Source organism: Loxodonta africana, chromosome 21 (genome assembly GCF_030014295.1).
Source record: "Loxodonta africana isolate mLoxAfr1 chromosome 21, mLoxAfr1.hap2, whole genome shotgun sequence".
Lineage (NCBI taxonomy): Eukaryota > Metazoa > Chordata > Mammalia > Proboscidea > Elephantidae > Loxodonta > Loxodonta africana.
In genome coordinates, this window is record NC_087362.1 from 75,982,749 (window position 1) to 75,995,630 (window position 12,882).

Below are 12,882 nucleotides of genomic sequence, written 5' to 3' on the forward strand. Positions count from 1 at the left end.
GGGACCCCGACCACATTAGAAACTCTGGTGGGTGGAAGAGCTCCACTTTTCAGGAAGTCTGGTGGGCAGCGCCAACTAGGGTAAAGCCCTTATTCATGTGGAGCAAGACACACCTGCCCACATGCCTCTTCACAGTGCACAGACCATGGGGAGGAGCTGCAACTTGACCATTGACACCAAGGGGAATCACTGAGCACAAAGCTCTGGGAGAATGGATGAGTGAACAGGAGGGAGAAAGGGCTGAGAGCAGATGGAAAGGTGGCTCCATATTTGCTTCCTTGTGGGTCAACTATCCCCCATAACCCCATTGCCATCGAGTTGGTTCCAACTCACAGTGACCCTATAGCACAGAGTAGAACTGCCCCATAGGGTTGCCAAGGAGTCGCTGGTGGATTCAAACTGCTGTTCTTTTGCTCGGCAGCTGAGCTCTAAACCACTGCACCACCAAGGCTTCATCCCCTACTCTAGGCAACCATAAATTCTATGAAGACAGAAAGCTTGTCTGTCTTGTTCTGCATTCCACCCAATCCAACTGAACCCAAAGGGAACATCCGTTATGTTCAGCCAGGCGTTGAGCTGGGCCCAGGAGACAGGGCACCTGAAGGTGAATAGGAAAATCTCCACGTCTACCGGGAACGCAGGTTTTGTGGGGAGACAGTTACACACACAGTAACAGCACAAAGCACATGGGAAACATAAGCTCAGTGCTTTGGGACAAATCACTCCAGATTGTAGGACTCGGGAAAGTCTCCCTCAAACTGTGGCTTTGAGGTTGGAACTTGAACAGTGGTATCAATGCAGGAGCAGAGGCAGAAAGGCTGGAAGATGAGCGGACCCTCTGGCTGGCTTGTAGAAATGCCAGGGTGTGGGTGGTGGGCAGAAGCAAAACCTGGAGGAGCAGGTCTGGGCTGCAGTGAGGGGGCCTTGAATGCCAGGCAAGAAGGCTATTGGGCCTTTTCTTGATAAGGGAGATGGGGGCACTAGCAGAGAAAGGCGATGTTCTCTAAGCTGGTCTTTCTTCAGCAAGTTCTAGCTTTGTGATCCCCTCTGAGGCTCTGGGGAAAGGGGGGAAGCCCATGCAGAACTGGGAAGGGGAGGCAGGAGGATGGCAAGGTGACACCCCTGGGGACAGTCCAGGCACCTGAGGAAGCTCTCTGGACAAGCACCCCAGAAGTACTGTTTGGAGATGGCCTTCATGCTTCTGGGAGGAGCAGAGCCAGTGAGGCCAGAACGGGCACGTGAGGCTCCAGCCACCACGCAGCAACCGTGGGTCCTGGCCTTTCACCAGGAACTGCTCCCGAGATGACCAGGCAGCTCTCCGTGGGCCCAGGAAACAGCCCCGCTGAACAAAACACAAGTGGGGGGTCTGTGCCATGTTCATTGTGATAGCCACCAAGTTTAGACTCAGATGAGGAAGTCAGGGTGGGGAGTGCCCTAACTTTCCCCACATTTCCTGGGAGGTCTCTTTTCCCAGGATGTGAAGCCAGGGTCTGCTGAGCCTCAGCCCTGTGGGCCTTGGCAAATGGGCTGCCCTGCAGCTGAAGTGGAGTCGAGCTCCCAGCTCTGCTCACCTCTGTCAGGTCTCCATAAGGAAGGCTGCTCAGGTCCTTCTGGAGGCCACAGACGCGGATGGTGTGCTGATACCTGTGGCACAAAGGTCAGAAATCCTCTCGGTGAAAAAGCCCCACAACCATCCCTTTGTACAACTCTAGGGCTAGAGAACAGAGTGGTTAAGAACAGGGGCTTTGGAACCAGAACAATCTGGGTTTGAATCCAGATCGGGTGGCAAGTGCCTCTATCTCCCTAGCCCTCACTCTCTGCTCTACACTTCAGGATGGTAACTCTCACTGAGTTGTGAAAGTGTGGAAAGCCTTTAGCGCAACGTCTGGTGCATTGCAAATTCTCCATCAGTGGTCGTTATTAAAACTATTATTACCTTGGTCAATCTTCCAATTACAAGACTGAGACCACTCAGTACTTCTTCCTCCCCGTGCCACCCCCAACTTTGAGCTGCTTCCTGCCCTCCTCCTTTCTCTGACCCCAGGAGTCTCGATTTCCACCTTAGGAGTAAAACCTCTACTAGAAGACGCCATGTACGATGGGTGCCAGACCCATCCTTTGAGGTAGAATTAAAATGCCAACCCCTGCAGGGACACTTTCTTTCCTGACCCGCCCCTCTCCATGCCCTCTGGTGACTCCGCTGCCTGGGACAGTCCCAGCACAGGCTCCTGTCCCCTAGCCTGTTCCTCCTCTGTGCACCGTCCATTCTATGTGCCCTCCATTCCCTTCCAGACTTGAGCACCTAGAGGAAAGAGATACATCCAGCCATCCCTGTGTCCCCAGGTGCCCTGTGTATAAAGATTTGCTCTCCTACATCCTAATTCTTCAGTAAAAGAACTGCCCTCTCCCCTCCAGTCCACTGCCCTGAAAAGAGAAGGCATCCCAGGTGCGGGTAGGAGTTGTAGTGGTTGTTACATGCCATGGAGTCTGTGCCATGTTCATTGTGATAGCCACCAAGTTTAGACTCAGATGAGGAAGTCAGCTCATAGCAGCCTTGAAACGTTGCCCTATTCTGTGCCATCCTCACAATCATTGCTATGTTTGAGCCCATTGTTGCAGATACTGTGTCCACTCATCTCACTGAGGGCCTCCCTCTTTTCTGCTGATCCTCTGCTTTTCTAAGCATGGTGTCCTTCTCCAGGGACTGGTCTCTCCTGATGACGTATCCACAGTAAGCGAGACTAAGTCTCACCATCCTTGCTTCTGTGGAGCATTCTGGCTGTACTTCCTCCAGGACAGATTTGTTCATTCTTCTGGTGGCAGTGCAGGAAATGCTGAGCAGAGCAGTCTGGCTGCTGCCAAGGACTCTGTCATGGATTGAACTGTGTCCCCCAAAATATGTGTCGACATGGTTAAGCCATGGCTACCAGTGTTGTGTAGTTGTCCTCCATTTTGTGGTTGATAAACCTTAATTTCTGTTTCTAGTTAATGAGGCAAGATAAGATTACATTAAAGAGAATTTGGGTGGGATGTAACACCCTTACTCACGTCACATCCCTGATCCAAAAGTAAAGGAAGTTTTCACGGGGTGTGGCCTGCATCGCTTTTTATCTTGCAAGAGATAAAAGGAAAGAGAAGTGAGCAGAGAAGGGGGGACTTCATACCACCAAGAAAGCAGTGACAAGAGCAGAGTACATCCTTTGGAGCTGGGTTCCTGCATGGAGAAACTTCTAGAACCAAGGGAAGATTGATGACAAAAACTTTCCTACAGAGCTGACAGAGAGAGACAAACTTCCCCTGGAGCTGGCGCTCTGAATTTGGACTTCTAGCTTCCTAGACTGTGAGAGAATAAGCTTCTCTTTGTTAAAACCATCGACCTCTGGTATTTCTGTTAGAGCAGCACTAGATGACTAAGGCAGACTCCTGCATTCACCAGCCCTTCCTGTTACACCTGAGTCTCCTAGGGACAGGATGTCAGGTCCAGAGAAGAGGAGGAGAAGGGGTGGAACTCTTGCCTGCTGGGAACCCACATGCTGGTTGAAGCCTACCAGCAGGGGCAGAGTTTGTGGGTTCAAAGAGTAAAGCACCAAAGTCCAAACCAGCAGTTGGAGAGTTGACAGCATTTCTCTTTACTTCAGCTTTGTGGTGCTTGAGGAGGATTCGGGGTGGCCCAGCTCCCAGGTGGCTCCAGCAAGTTCAGATGACCCTGATCTGGAGTTCAAGGTGTGCATCCAAGACTCGACTCTGCCATTTAATGGCTTGGACCTCAGCCTCCACATCTGAGCAATGGGGATGTGTTGCCAGAATCCCCTTAGGCAGGTGCCTCTGGGCTCTGAGGACAGAGTACACGTGGGTGCTCATCAGACTCGACAAGGAGCCACAGAGAGGTATCCTGGTGCTACTTGCCAGAAACTAAAGATAGTGCACCAAAGTGCGCCGAATAATTATGGCTTGAACTTGGTGTTTTCATTGGATGATATTGAGGCCACTGAGGGCAACGCACCCTGTAGCTCTCATGTCAATCAGTAATGTCTGGGCCGGTTAATCGTATCCTGCTGCTCAGGATTTCAAGCACGTTTTGGTTACTGAGCCTAAAGCAAAACTGTCGAGTTCGTTCCTCTCCCTCAGCCAGCACGTGTGCTGTTACAGAGAAGCCTGGAGCATATGCTACTCCACGCCGGGAGTAAAGTGCTGACTCCACCGGCTTCTCAGCCTGTGATTGTGGGTTGGCAGAAGATGCCTCTCCTGAACTCCTGGGTCAGAAAGAGAGAAACCGACCCCCATCTGGGTCAGATAAATGTTTAATCGGAACTGGTTGGAGAAACCCACTTAGCCATCGTTACCAATCTCATCGGCATCTGTAGCACAATGTACCAAATTCTAAAGTGCTCATGCTTCAAAGTTAACATTACCTTTGGTGGTCATACTTTTCTCCAAATAATATGTTTTCTCTCACATTTCCGTGGAAGATCCATGCTTGTTGGGAAACATAGGCCAAGGTTCCACTGACTGCCACGACCCCTTCCTGTAACTGCATCTAGAAGCAACAGTACCAGAGAACTTTCAGGAGCTGGACCTCACAGGGTTCTCCTTGGCTGACCACTGCGCCCTCACCACCCACTAATTCTGAAGGTGCAAGAGGTCGACAAGATGCCACAATGCAAAGCCCAGGTGTGCAAGCTGAGGGTCCCAAAGTCAAACAAGGTGCCAGGCAGGGAGCATAAATGAGGGCAGGGAACAGGGTGGGACAGAGAAGGAGCGGTGAGCTCTTTAAAAGTGGCCGGCAAAGCCAGGACTGCTGCTGGGACACCTAGCTCCTCTGGGTGAGCCAATCACAGCTTCCCCGGCCTCCCAGCACCTTGGCCTTTCTCAGCCAGGCCTGGTGGGTAGGGCATAGCTGCACGACTGTGGATGGAGGCCCTGGCATGCCTGCCATATGGGAGCAGCCTCGGCTTGTCGCATAGTTGGTGCCATGCAAGAAAGCAGGCCCAGGGTGGCCAGAATTTCTCATTTTTCAAGAGAAGCAGAAAATCTAGTTTCATGTGAATTTCATTTTCACTTTTAAAACCTTGAGCAGTCCAATCAAAAAACATGCATTGCCCGTATGAAGATCCCTGGGTGCCACAAATGGTTTGCACTCAACTACGAACCTAAAGGAAACCCTAGTGGCATAGTGGTTAAGAGCTACAGCTGCTAACCAAAGGTTGGCAGTTCAATTCCACCAGGTGCTCCTTGGAAACCTTATGGTGCAGTTCTACCCTGCCCTATAGGGTCACTATGAGTCGGAATTGACTCGACAGCAACGGTTTTTTTACTATCCTAAAGGTTGGCAGTTTGAACCCACTCAACAGGACTGCAGAAGAAAGGCCTGGCAATCTGCTGCCATAGAGATTAAAGCCAAGAAAACCCTATGGGCCAGTTCTGTTCTGTAACACAGGGGGTCGGTGTAAGTCAGAATCAACTCGATGACAACAGGTTTTGGGTTTACGACCCATGTGATCCAGCAATTACACTCCCTGGTATATACCCAAAAGAATCAAAAGCAGGAATGCAAACAGATACTTGTACACCCATGCTCATTGTGGCACTCTTCACAAGAGCCAAAAGGTGGAGACAGCCTAAATGCCCATCAGTAGATGAATGGGTAAATAAGATGTGGTACATAGACAATGGAGTATAATTCAGCCATAAAGAGAAACAAAGCCCTGATACAGGCTACGGCATGGATGAGCCTGGAAAACACCATGCTGAGGGAAATAAGTCAGTCACGAAAGGGCAAATACTGTGTGATCCCTCTTATATGAAATCTCTAGAATAGGCAAGCCTATGGAGACCGAAGCGAATTAGTGATTACCAGGAGTGGGTGGGAAGGGAGACTCAGTGCCTGGGGATGCTGGGCTTCCATTTAGGGGGGTGGAAACACTCAGGAATGGTAATGGTTCGACAGCACGATAAACATGCTTAGTATCACTGCACTGTACGTGTGTAGACTGTTGAAATTGCAAATGTTTTGTCACCTATATATTTATCACGTTGTCAGGAGAGATCAGTCCCTGGAGAAGCAGAGGGTCAGCAAAAAAGAGGAAGACCCTCAAGAGATGAACTGACACAGTGGCTGCAACAGTGGGCTCGAGCATAACCAGGACTGTGAGGCTGGAGCAGTGTTTCCTTCTGTTGCACGTAGGGTTGCTATGAGTCGGAATCAACCCGACGGCACCTAACAATAACAACATATTTATCACAAGAGAAAAGCAACATGCATGGACTCCAAAGGTGGTCCCCACGGTGAGTATGTGACAGACGGTGGTAGGCGCTGGTGGTGATGCAGCATGCAACGCTACCAAGAAAGGGGTCGTGTGAGCCAGCCAAGCCTCTCAGGGCTGCTGCTCACTGCTCGGCAGCAGTGTGTCTGGGGCGGGAAGAAGGGCAGCGAAGCCAGTCAAGGGCTGTGGTGCCATTTTACCCGAAAAGCCATCCAAGGAACAGAGACTTGGGGAAGAGACCATGATAATAATATGTCGTTGTTGTTGTTAGGTGCCGTCGAGTCAGTTCCTGCTCATAGCAACCCTACAGGAAAGAGTAGAACCACCCCATAGGGTTTCCAAGGAGAAGCTGGTGGACTTGAATTGCTGACCTTTTGGTTAGCAGCCTAGCTCTTAACACCACCAGGGCCTGATAATAACAATAATGGTAACAATATCAATAATAGCTAAAATGTGTAGGGCTCATGCAAAGCACTCTGTTGAGTACATATAAAGTGCTTATCACTATGATTGGCACTGGGGATTATCTGATTACTGACTCTTGTCTCATTCAACCCTCCTTAGCCTCATTTTACAGATGAGGAAGCCAAGGCTCAGAGAGGTTAAGTTACTTGTCCAAGGTTAAACAGCGAGCACATGGCTGAGAGGTGGTGAGCCCAGGCAGTCTGGAGCCCACTTGTTTAACCACTATGCCACCCTGCCTTCCAGTGATAGTGAGGGGCCTGATGGCACCCCTGCCCCATGGGAGATGGATTCTATTTTCTCTGAGACGTTCCAAGGGAACAGACCAATGGGTGGAAGCTAAAAGGAGGCAGATTTCACTCCAATATAAATCAAAACTCTCCAAAAAGGGAACTGGCTGTAAAATAATGAATTTCCCATCACTGGAGATATCTGAGCAGAGGTTGGACAATGTCATATAGGATGCTGTTGAGAAGACACATGTTATTAGGTGGAGGATTGGGCTGGGGCGCTCTAACATGGCTGCCTACTCTAAGGTTATCACAGAGCCACACACATTCAATCCCTCAGAAACTCATGTGATTCAGCCCCCACACCCACCTTCAGGCAGGGAAGGCAGATGACTCAACTGAGCCCAAAGAAGTCACACATACTGGAGCTCATGAGACATACCTGCCATATGGCCTGGTGGGGCTTTCCTGAGCCTGGTTCCCTCGAGTCTTCAAAGGCACCCCAACGTCTCCCGGCTATAGGCAAAGGCAATCCCAGCTGCCCAACCTTCACTTCAGGAACAGCAGAGTGGGGAGGAAGAGGGCTTCATATTTGCCCCAGAAAATTTCTCATTCATTTGGAAGGCAAGGTAGAAACCACTGCAAATTAGAGACCCGTGAATGCAGCATACGGTGGCCATTTCCCGAGGGTCACAGAGCCAGGAAGCAGTAGAGAAGGGACCATAGGATTGGCACAGAAGTTGGAGGCATGTTGCTGCTCTCGTTCATGCAATCGTTCAGCCATCCCTCATCGAGGCAGGCATTACTGAGCTTCTGCTCTGGGCAGACACTGAACCAGGTACTGGGGATGTGGAGATGAACCAAGCAAAACACATCTGAAGTCATCGTGAGTCCCAGGCTCCTGGGTCCTTCCCCACCACGCTGCCTTGCTGGCCTTTCTACATCAGGATAGCCCACGCCTTGAGGGAAACCATGGATTTAATGACTCTTCCTTTGACCAAGATGAAGCTCTAGGCAAGAAAGTTGTCACCATTTGACACACATCCTGGGTGGCAAACTCAAGAGTGTGAAAAGCTCAGTACCATCTGGCTGAGAGGCATGGGCCGTTGAGTTGATTCCGACTCCTAGCTGCCCTGTAGGACAGAGTAGAACTGCCCCATAGGGTTTCCAAGGACTGGCTGCTGGATTCAAACTGCTGACCTTTTGGTTAGCAGCCATAGCTCTTGGCCACTGTGCCACCAGGGCTCCAAGCGCATTAGCCTCCTGGAAATCACCATCAATTGTGTGTATGGTGTCCTGTGCAGCCCGCCTGCTGTGTATTCTGATAGGGCCCAAAACATGGCAGGAGGGGAACTGTTCCATTGCCATGTTAATGTTCCATCTTCACAACACTCAGGCCCCTGGGTGGTACAAACAGTTAAGTGGTTGGCTGCTAATCAAAAGTTTGAGGGTTCAAGTCCACCCAGATGGGTATGCCTTGGAAGAAAGGACTGGATCAGCCACTGAAACCCCTAGAGAGCATATTTCTCCTCTGAGACACATGAGGTCACCATGAGTCAGACTTGACTTGATGGCGACTGGTTTGGTTCGCTTGCTTGTTTTTCCCCCACAGCACTCACCACCCAGCTTACCTGTCCTAGGAGAGCCGCAAGGAGGGAGCTCTTCCCACTTCCAACATTCCCGCATATTCCCAAGACCTTCCCCTACCAGAGAAATGGAGACAAAGCACAGTCATTCTCCCAGTTCCCAGGGGGCCTTGGGCCAGAGGTGTCACCCCAAACTGCCCCGGTCAGGCCAGGTAGGGACCAAGGGGCCACTGCTGGCTCTATGAGGTGGTAGCCACAGCCTCACAGCCCCAGCCCTCATACACACAGCTTGGGAGGACGCAGGAATGTTAGTCTTAATTAACCGCCTTCCCCTGAGTGGCATAGCAGAGCACCTGGAGGGCTTCTGGAAATCACGTACAAGCAATGATGTGAAGCAGCGTGTGCTGGGCCGGGAGACACGGGCCTTGAACGTGGGGGCTGCCTGTGCTCAGACTCCAGGAAAGCAAGCCTAATTGAAGGTACAAGGCTGAACAGCCCAGGAGGACAAGGGCAGCCTTGGAAGGGTGGGTATCTTCCCAAGGTCATTCTTCACGTACTCCTCGACTGCAATAACTCAGGCTGACACTACCTGGCAGTGACGCCATTGCAAAACATCGGGCTTATGAATTACTCCACAGTCGTAGATTTATTACTCCAATCAACAAATTGTTGTTAGAGCCTGCTATGTGCCAGGCACTGCTCTGGGCACCAGGATATAGCAATGAACACAAGAGACCAGAGCCTGGGTCTGCCCTCACAGGGCTTACTTTTAAGTTGGGGGATATGTAATAAGTAAGTAAATACAGAGTACTTCAGACGCATGCCATGGGAAAAAATTAAGCAAGGAGGGAATAGGAGGAGGGGAGGGGACTGAGGGATCCTTGCTGAAAAGTTCCATGTCTCAGCTTGAGTGTTCCCAGAAGCAGACTCTTAAACAAGGATTTGAGCAAAGGTAGCACATTTAGGAGGCGCAGGAAACACAGGTAGGGCAGTGGGGAAGTGAGACAGGAAAGGGCAGGTGGCCCACTAAGATTATGCTACCTGGTCACCTACCACGGGACAGATGATGGAGCACAATCCTGCAGGGAAAATCAAAGAAACTCCGGGAAACTGAGTGCGGTTTTATCTCAGGCAGGGGCTGAGGAAGTGGGGTGGAAATGCCCCGAGAGCCATTGTCTGAGAGCTGCTCCTTAGGCTGTCGTTCTCCCAGCAGTTTGCAGGTGGTGGGGGGCGCCATCAGGCACACAGGCAAATCTGCAGTTGAAGGTGCCAGGGCACACGGAAAGGTCCAAGGCACACGGCAGACCGCTGACAGTATCTGCTACAGGCGTCAGCTGGGTCAGGCCTGAAGGAGGTGACGGAGTGAGCCATGTAGATACCTGGGGGGAACCACCGCAGCCAGAGAAACAGTCCAACGGGAGGCCCTGAGGTGGAAGCGTACCCACAGGTATGCTCAAGCAGGTATTGCAATCTGCAGGTGGAACTTCCAAGAACATTCTCTTTTAGAACTGTCCCCCAACACGGGCCAAATACAGCCACTTGCCCACCCCAAGCTAGACCAGAAACGCCAGCACCTGCCGCCACCCCCAACCCATGAGTGTTGCTGTCGGTCATCATGAATTCCTTTGGCAAGACCTTTCCGAACTCCAGGCACCATGCTAGGCACTGGAGATAGAATAGCGATCAGGACAGACACAGCCCCAGCCTCGTGGAGCCCAGCCCATGTCGCCATGGAAGCCGCATGTGCGTGAAGCTGATCCATTTTAATTCCGTTCAAAGGACTTCCAGGATCTGTGCATTATGCAGACATCTGGACAAAGAGACCACAGGTATGAATCCTGCCTTCCTAGGTGCTTTGTACTCCTTTAAGCCCTGTCCACTCCCTGGAACCAGGTCTGAGCATTCTAGATTCATCCTTGTCTTCAGCAAATAACCCGTGATATATTATCTTCACCCCACGGGTCTCTGATATTCATCTGTTCACTCAGCAAACATGAACAAGAACGGACTCTGTACAGTGCTCTGGGTTTTGTGCAGAACTGTGAATAAGGCAGATACACCCTACAATCTAATGGGATCATGGAGAAAAGCCTGGGAAAACTGGGATGCCCTGAATTGAGGACATTTAAGGGCAGCACTAAAGCCGGGCATGCTTGTTGAAGAAAAAAGGCAACAGTAACCGCTAACATCAGTTAAGACTTACTCTGGGCTTAGCATTTCTGTGTCACATTTTTAGTTCTTACAACCACATTGTGAAGTGAGTGCTATTACCAGCACATCCATGGAGCAAATAAAGAAAGCAAGGCTCCAGGCGGCTAGGCAACATACCAAGGTCACACAGCTAGTAAGCTGGGAGCAGAACCCAGGTCCACCAGGCTCCAGAGGCATACGCTTAACCCACACGGCACTGCGTTCTGTCTTCAGCATATGTCATAAACTTTGATCGTACCCTGGATGATCCGGGAGTTACCACCTGAATGAAACGTGCATTAGGAGTAAAGCAATTGGAGGCCTAAAAGGCAGCTTCTTTAGAACCAAGAGCAGTTCACCAGGCCTCTATGAAGCAAGTCTAAAGTCAGGGTTGGAGCAATCAGGGTCCTGCCCCTCAGAAGCACAGGGTGGAGGGGGAGGGTGATGAGATGGCAAAGGGGCTGCACTCAGCAGGACTTAACTGAGAAGAACATGATTGCCCTGGGCAGACTGAAGAATATTTCCAGTGGATACGTGGCGGACACCTCATTAGCTCCAAGAGTCACTGCTCTCACACCAGCTATTGAGCTAACATTGCATTGTAAATAAGAACCTCTCCTTCCATGGTGCTCGGTGCTCGCACGCACAGGGAAAGGGTGAGTCAACAAGACAGCATATTAAAATACTAGGCAAGGATTTCCTGCTGAGCCCTTTGCGGCAGAATCAACACTGCCACCCTGGGGTGCTGCTGCCAAACTCCCAGAGCAGGAAAACCACGTGCAGGAGAAGGCCAAGCGTTCCCCAAGGTCATAGCTCTGTCTAAAGAGTTCATCCACCAAGCCTGCAGGAAAAGAGCAGCCAAAAGACTCTGGCGGGCTTTCCTGCTGGGCTGCTTGTTGATTTCACTTTGCTTTTTACGAGAGCGGTATTGCAAGGTGGTCAGGAGCCCAGACTCTGCAGCCTGATACCCTGGGTGTGAAGCCCTCGCTTGCCACTTGCTAGCTATGTGACCTTCGGCAAGTTCTGTAACCTCCTTGTCCTGAGGTTTTCTCACACAAAGCAGGGGTAGTTATAGTGCCAACCTCATAGGGTTGTTGAGGTGGTTCAATATATTCATTGTAATTATGTACCTGAGAAATAATAAGTGTTCATAATTGTCAGTTATTGTTATTTATCATACAGTCTCTGGGTGTTACAAACAGTTAATGCACTCGGCTGCTAATCGAAAGGTTGGAGGTTTGAGTCCACTGAGAGGCACCTCAGAAGAAAGGCCTGGTGACCTATTTCTGAAAAGCCAGTCATTGAAAACCTTATGGAATCAACAAAATGAAGAGACAACCTACGTATTGAGAAAAAATTTTCAGGAGCCATTTATCTAATATGGGTCTAAAACCCACTCCAATACGCACACACACAAACATATATAAAAACATACGTAGTTCTGTGCTGTCAAGTTGATTCCGACTCATAACGACTCTATAGGACAGAGTAGAACTGCCCCATAGGGTTTCCAAGGAGCAGCTGGTGGATTTGAACTGTTGACCTTTTGGTTAGCAGCTGAGTTCTTAACCACAGCGCCCCCAGGGCTCCATACAAATATATATATATATATGTATTTTTTTTATATATATAGCTTTTACAGCTTAACAAAAAGGTGAACAACCCAATCAAAATATGGGCGGAGACTTGAACAGACATTTTGCCTAATTCACACGGCCAAGAAGCACATAAAAAGATCCTCAACATCACTAGCTATTTGTTGTGCTTGTGTGCTGTGGAGTCAATTCTGACTCATGGTGACCCTATATGACAGAGTAGAACTACCCTGTGGGACTTCCTAACTTATGTTGAGGAATTTCCCTTCTATTCCTATTTTGCGGAGAGTTTTTATCAGGAAGGTGCTGGATTTCATCAAATGCCTTTTCTGCTACAGTTGAGATGGTCATGTGATTCTCTTCCTTTGTTTTATTTATGTGGTGAATTATGTCGATTGGTTTTCTAATGTTGAACCATCCTTGCATCCTTGGTGTAAAGCCCAGTTGAGCATGAAGTGTTATTATTTTTTGATGTGCTGTTGAGTTCTCTTAGCTAGAATTTTCGCATCCGTATTAATGAGGGATATTGCTCTGTAGTTTTCATTTCCAGCGGTGT

The 12,882-nt window shown here is 49.9% G+C and overlaps 1 protein-coding gene across 4 annotated transcripts in view; it reads right to left on the bottom strand.

Annotated features, from left to right (window-relative positions):
* Positions 1 to 12,882, bottom strand: part of LOC100668934 (ATP-binding cassette sub-family C member 12) — an 83,548-nt gene that overhangs the window by 35,770 nt on the left and 34,896 nt on the right. For all 4 annotated transcript variants that reach the window (XM_064274136.1, XM_064274134.1, XM_064274135.1 and 1 more), the window contains 3 exons: positions 8,587 to 8,658; positions 4,413 to 4,537; positions 1,572 to 1,644 (listed from right to left, as the gene is read on the bottom strand). In XM_064274136.1, coding sequence (XP_064130206.1) covers positions 1,572 to 1,644; positions 4,413 to 4,537; positions 8,587 to 8,658 — 270 coding nt within the window. The remainder of the gene's footprint in view (positions 1 to 1,571; positions 1,645 to 4,412; positions 4,538 to 8,586; positions 8,659 to 12,882) is intronic.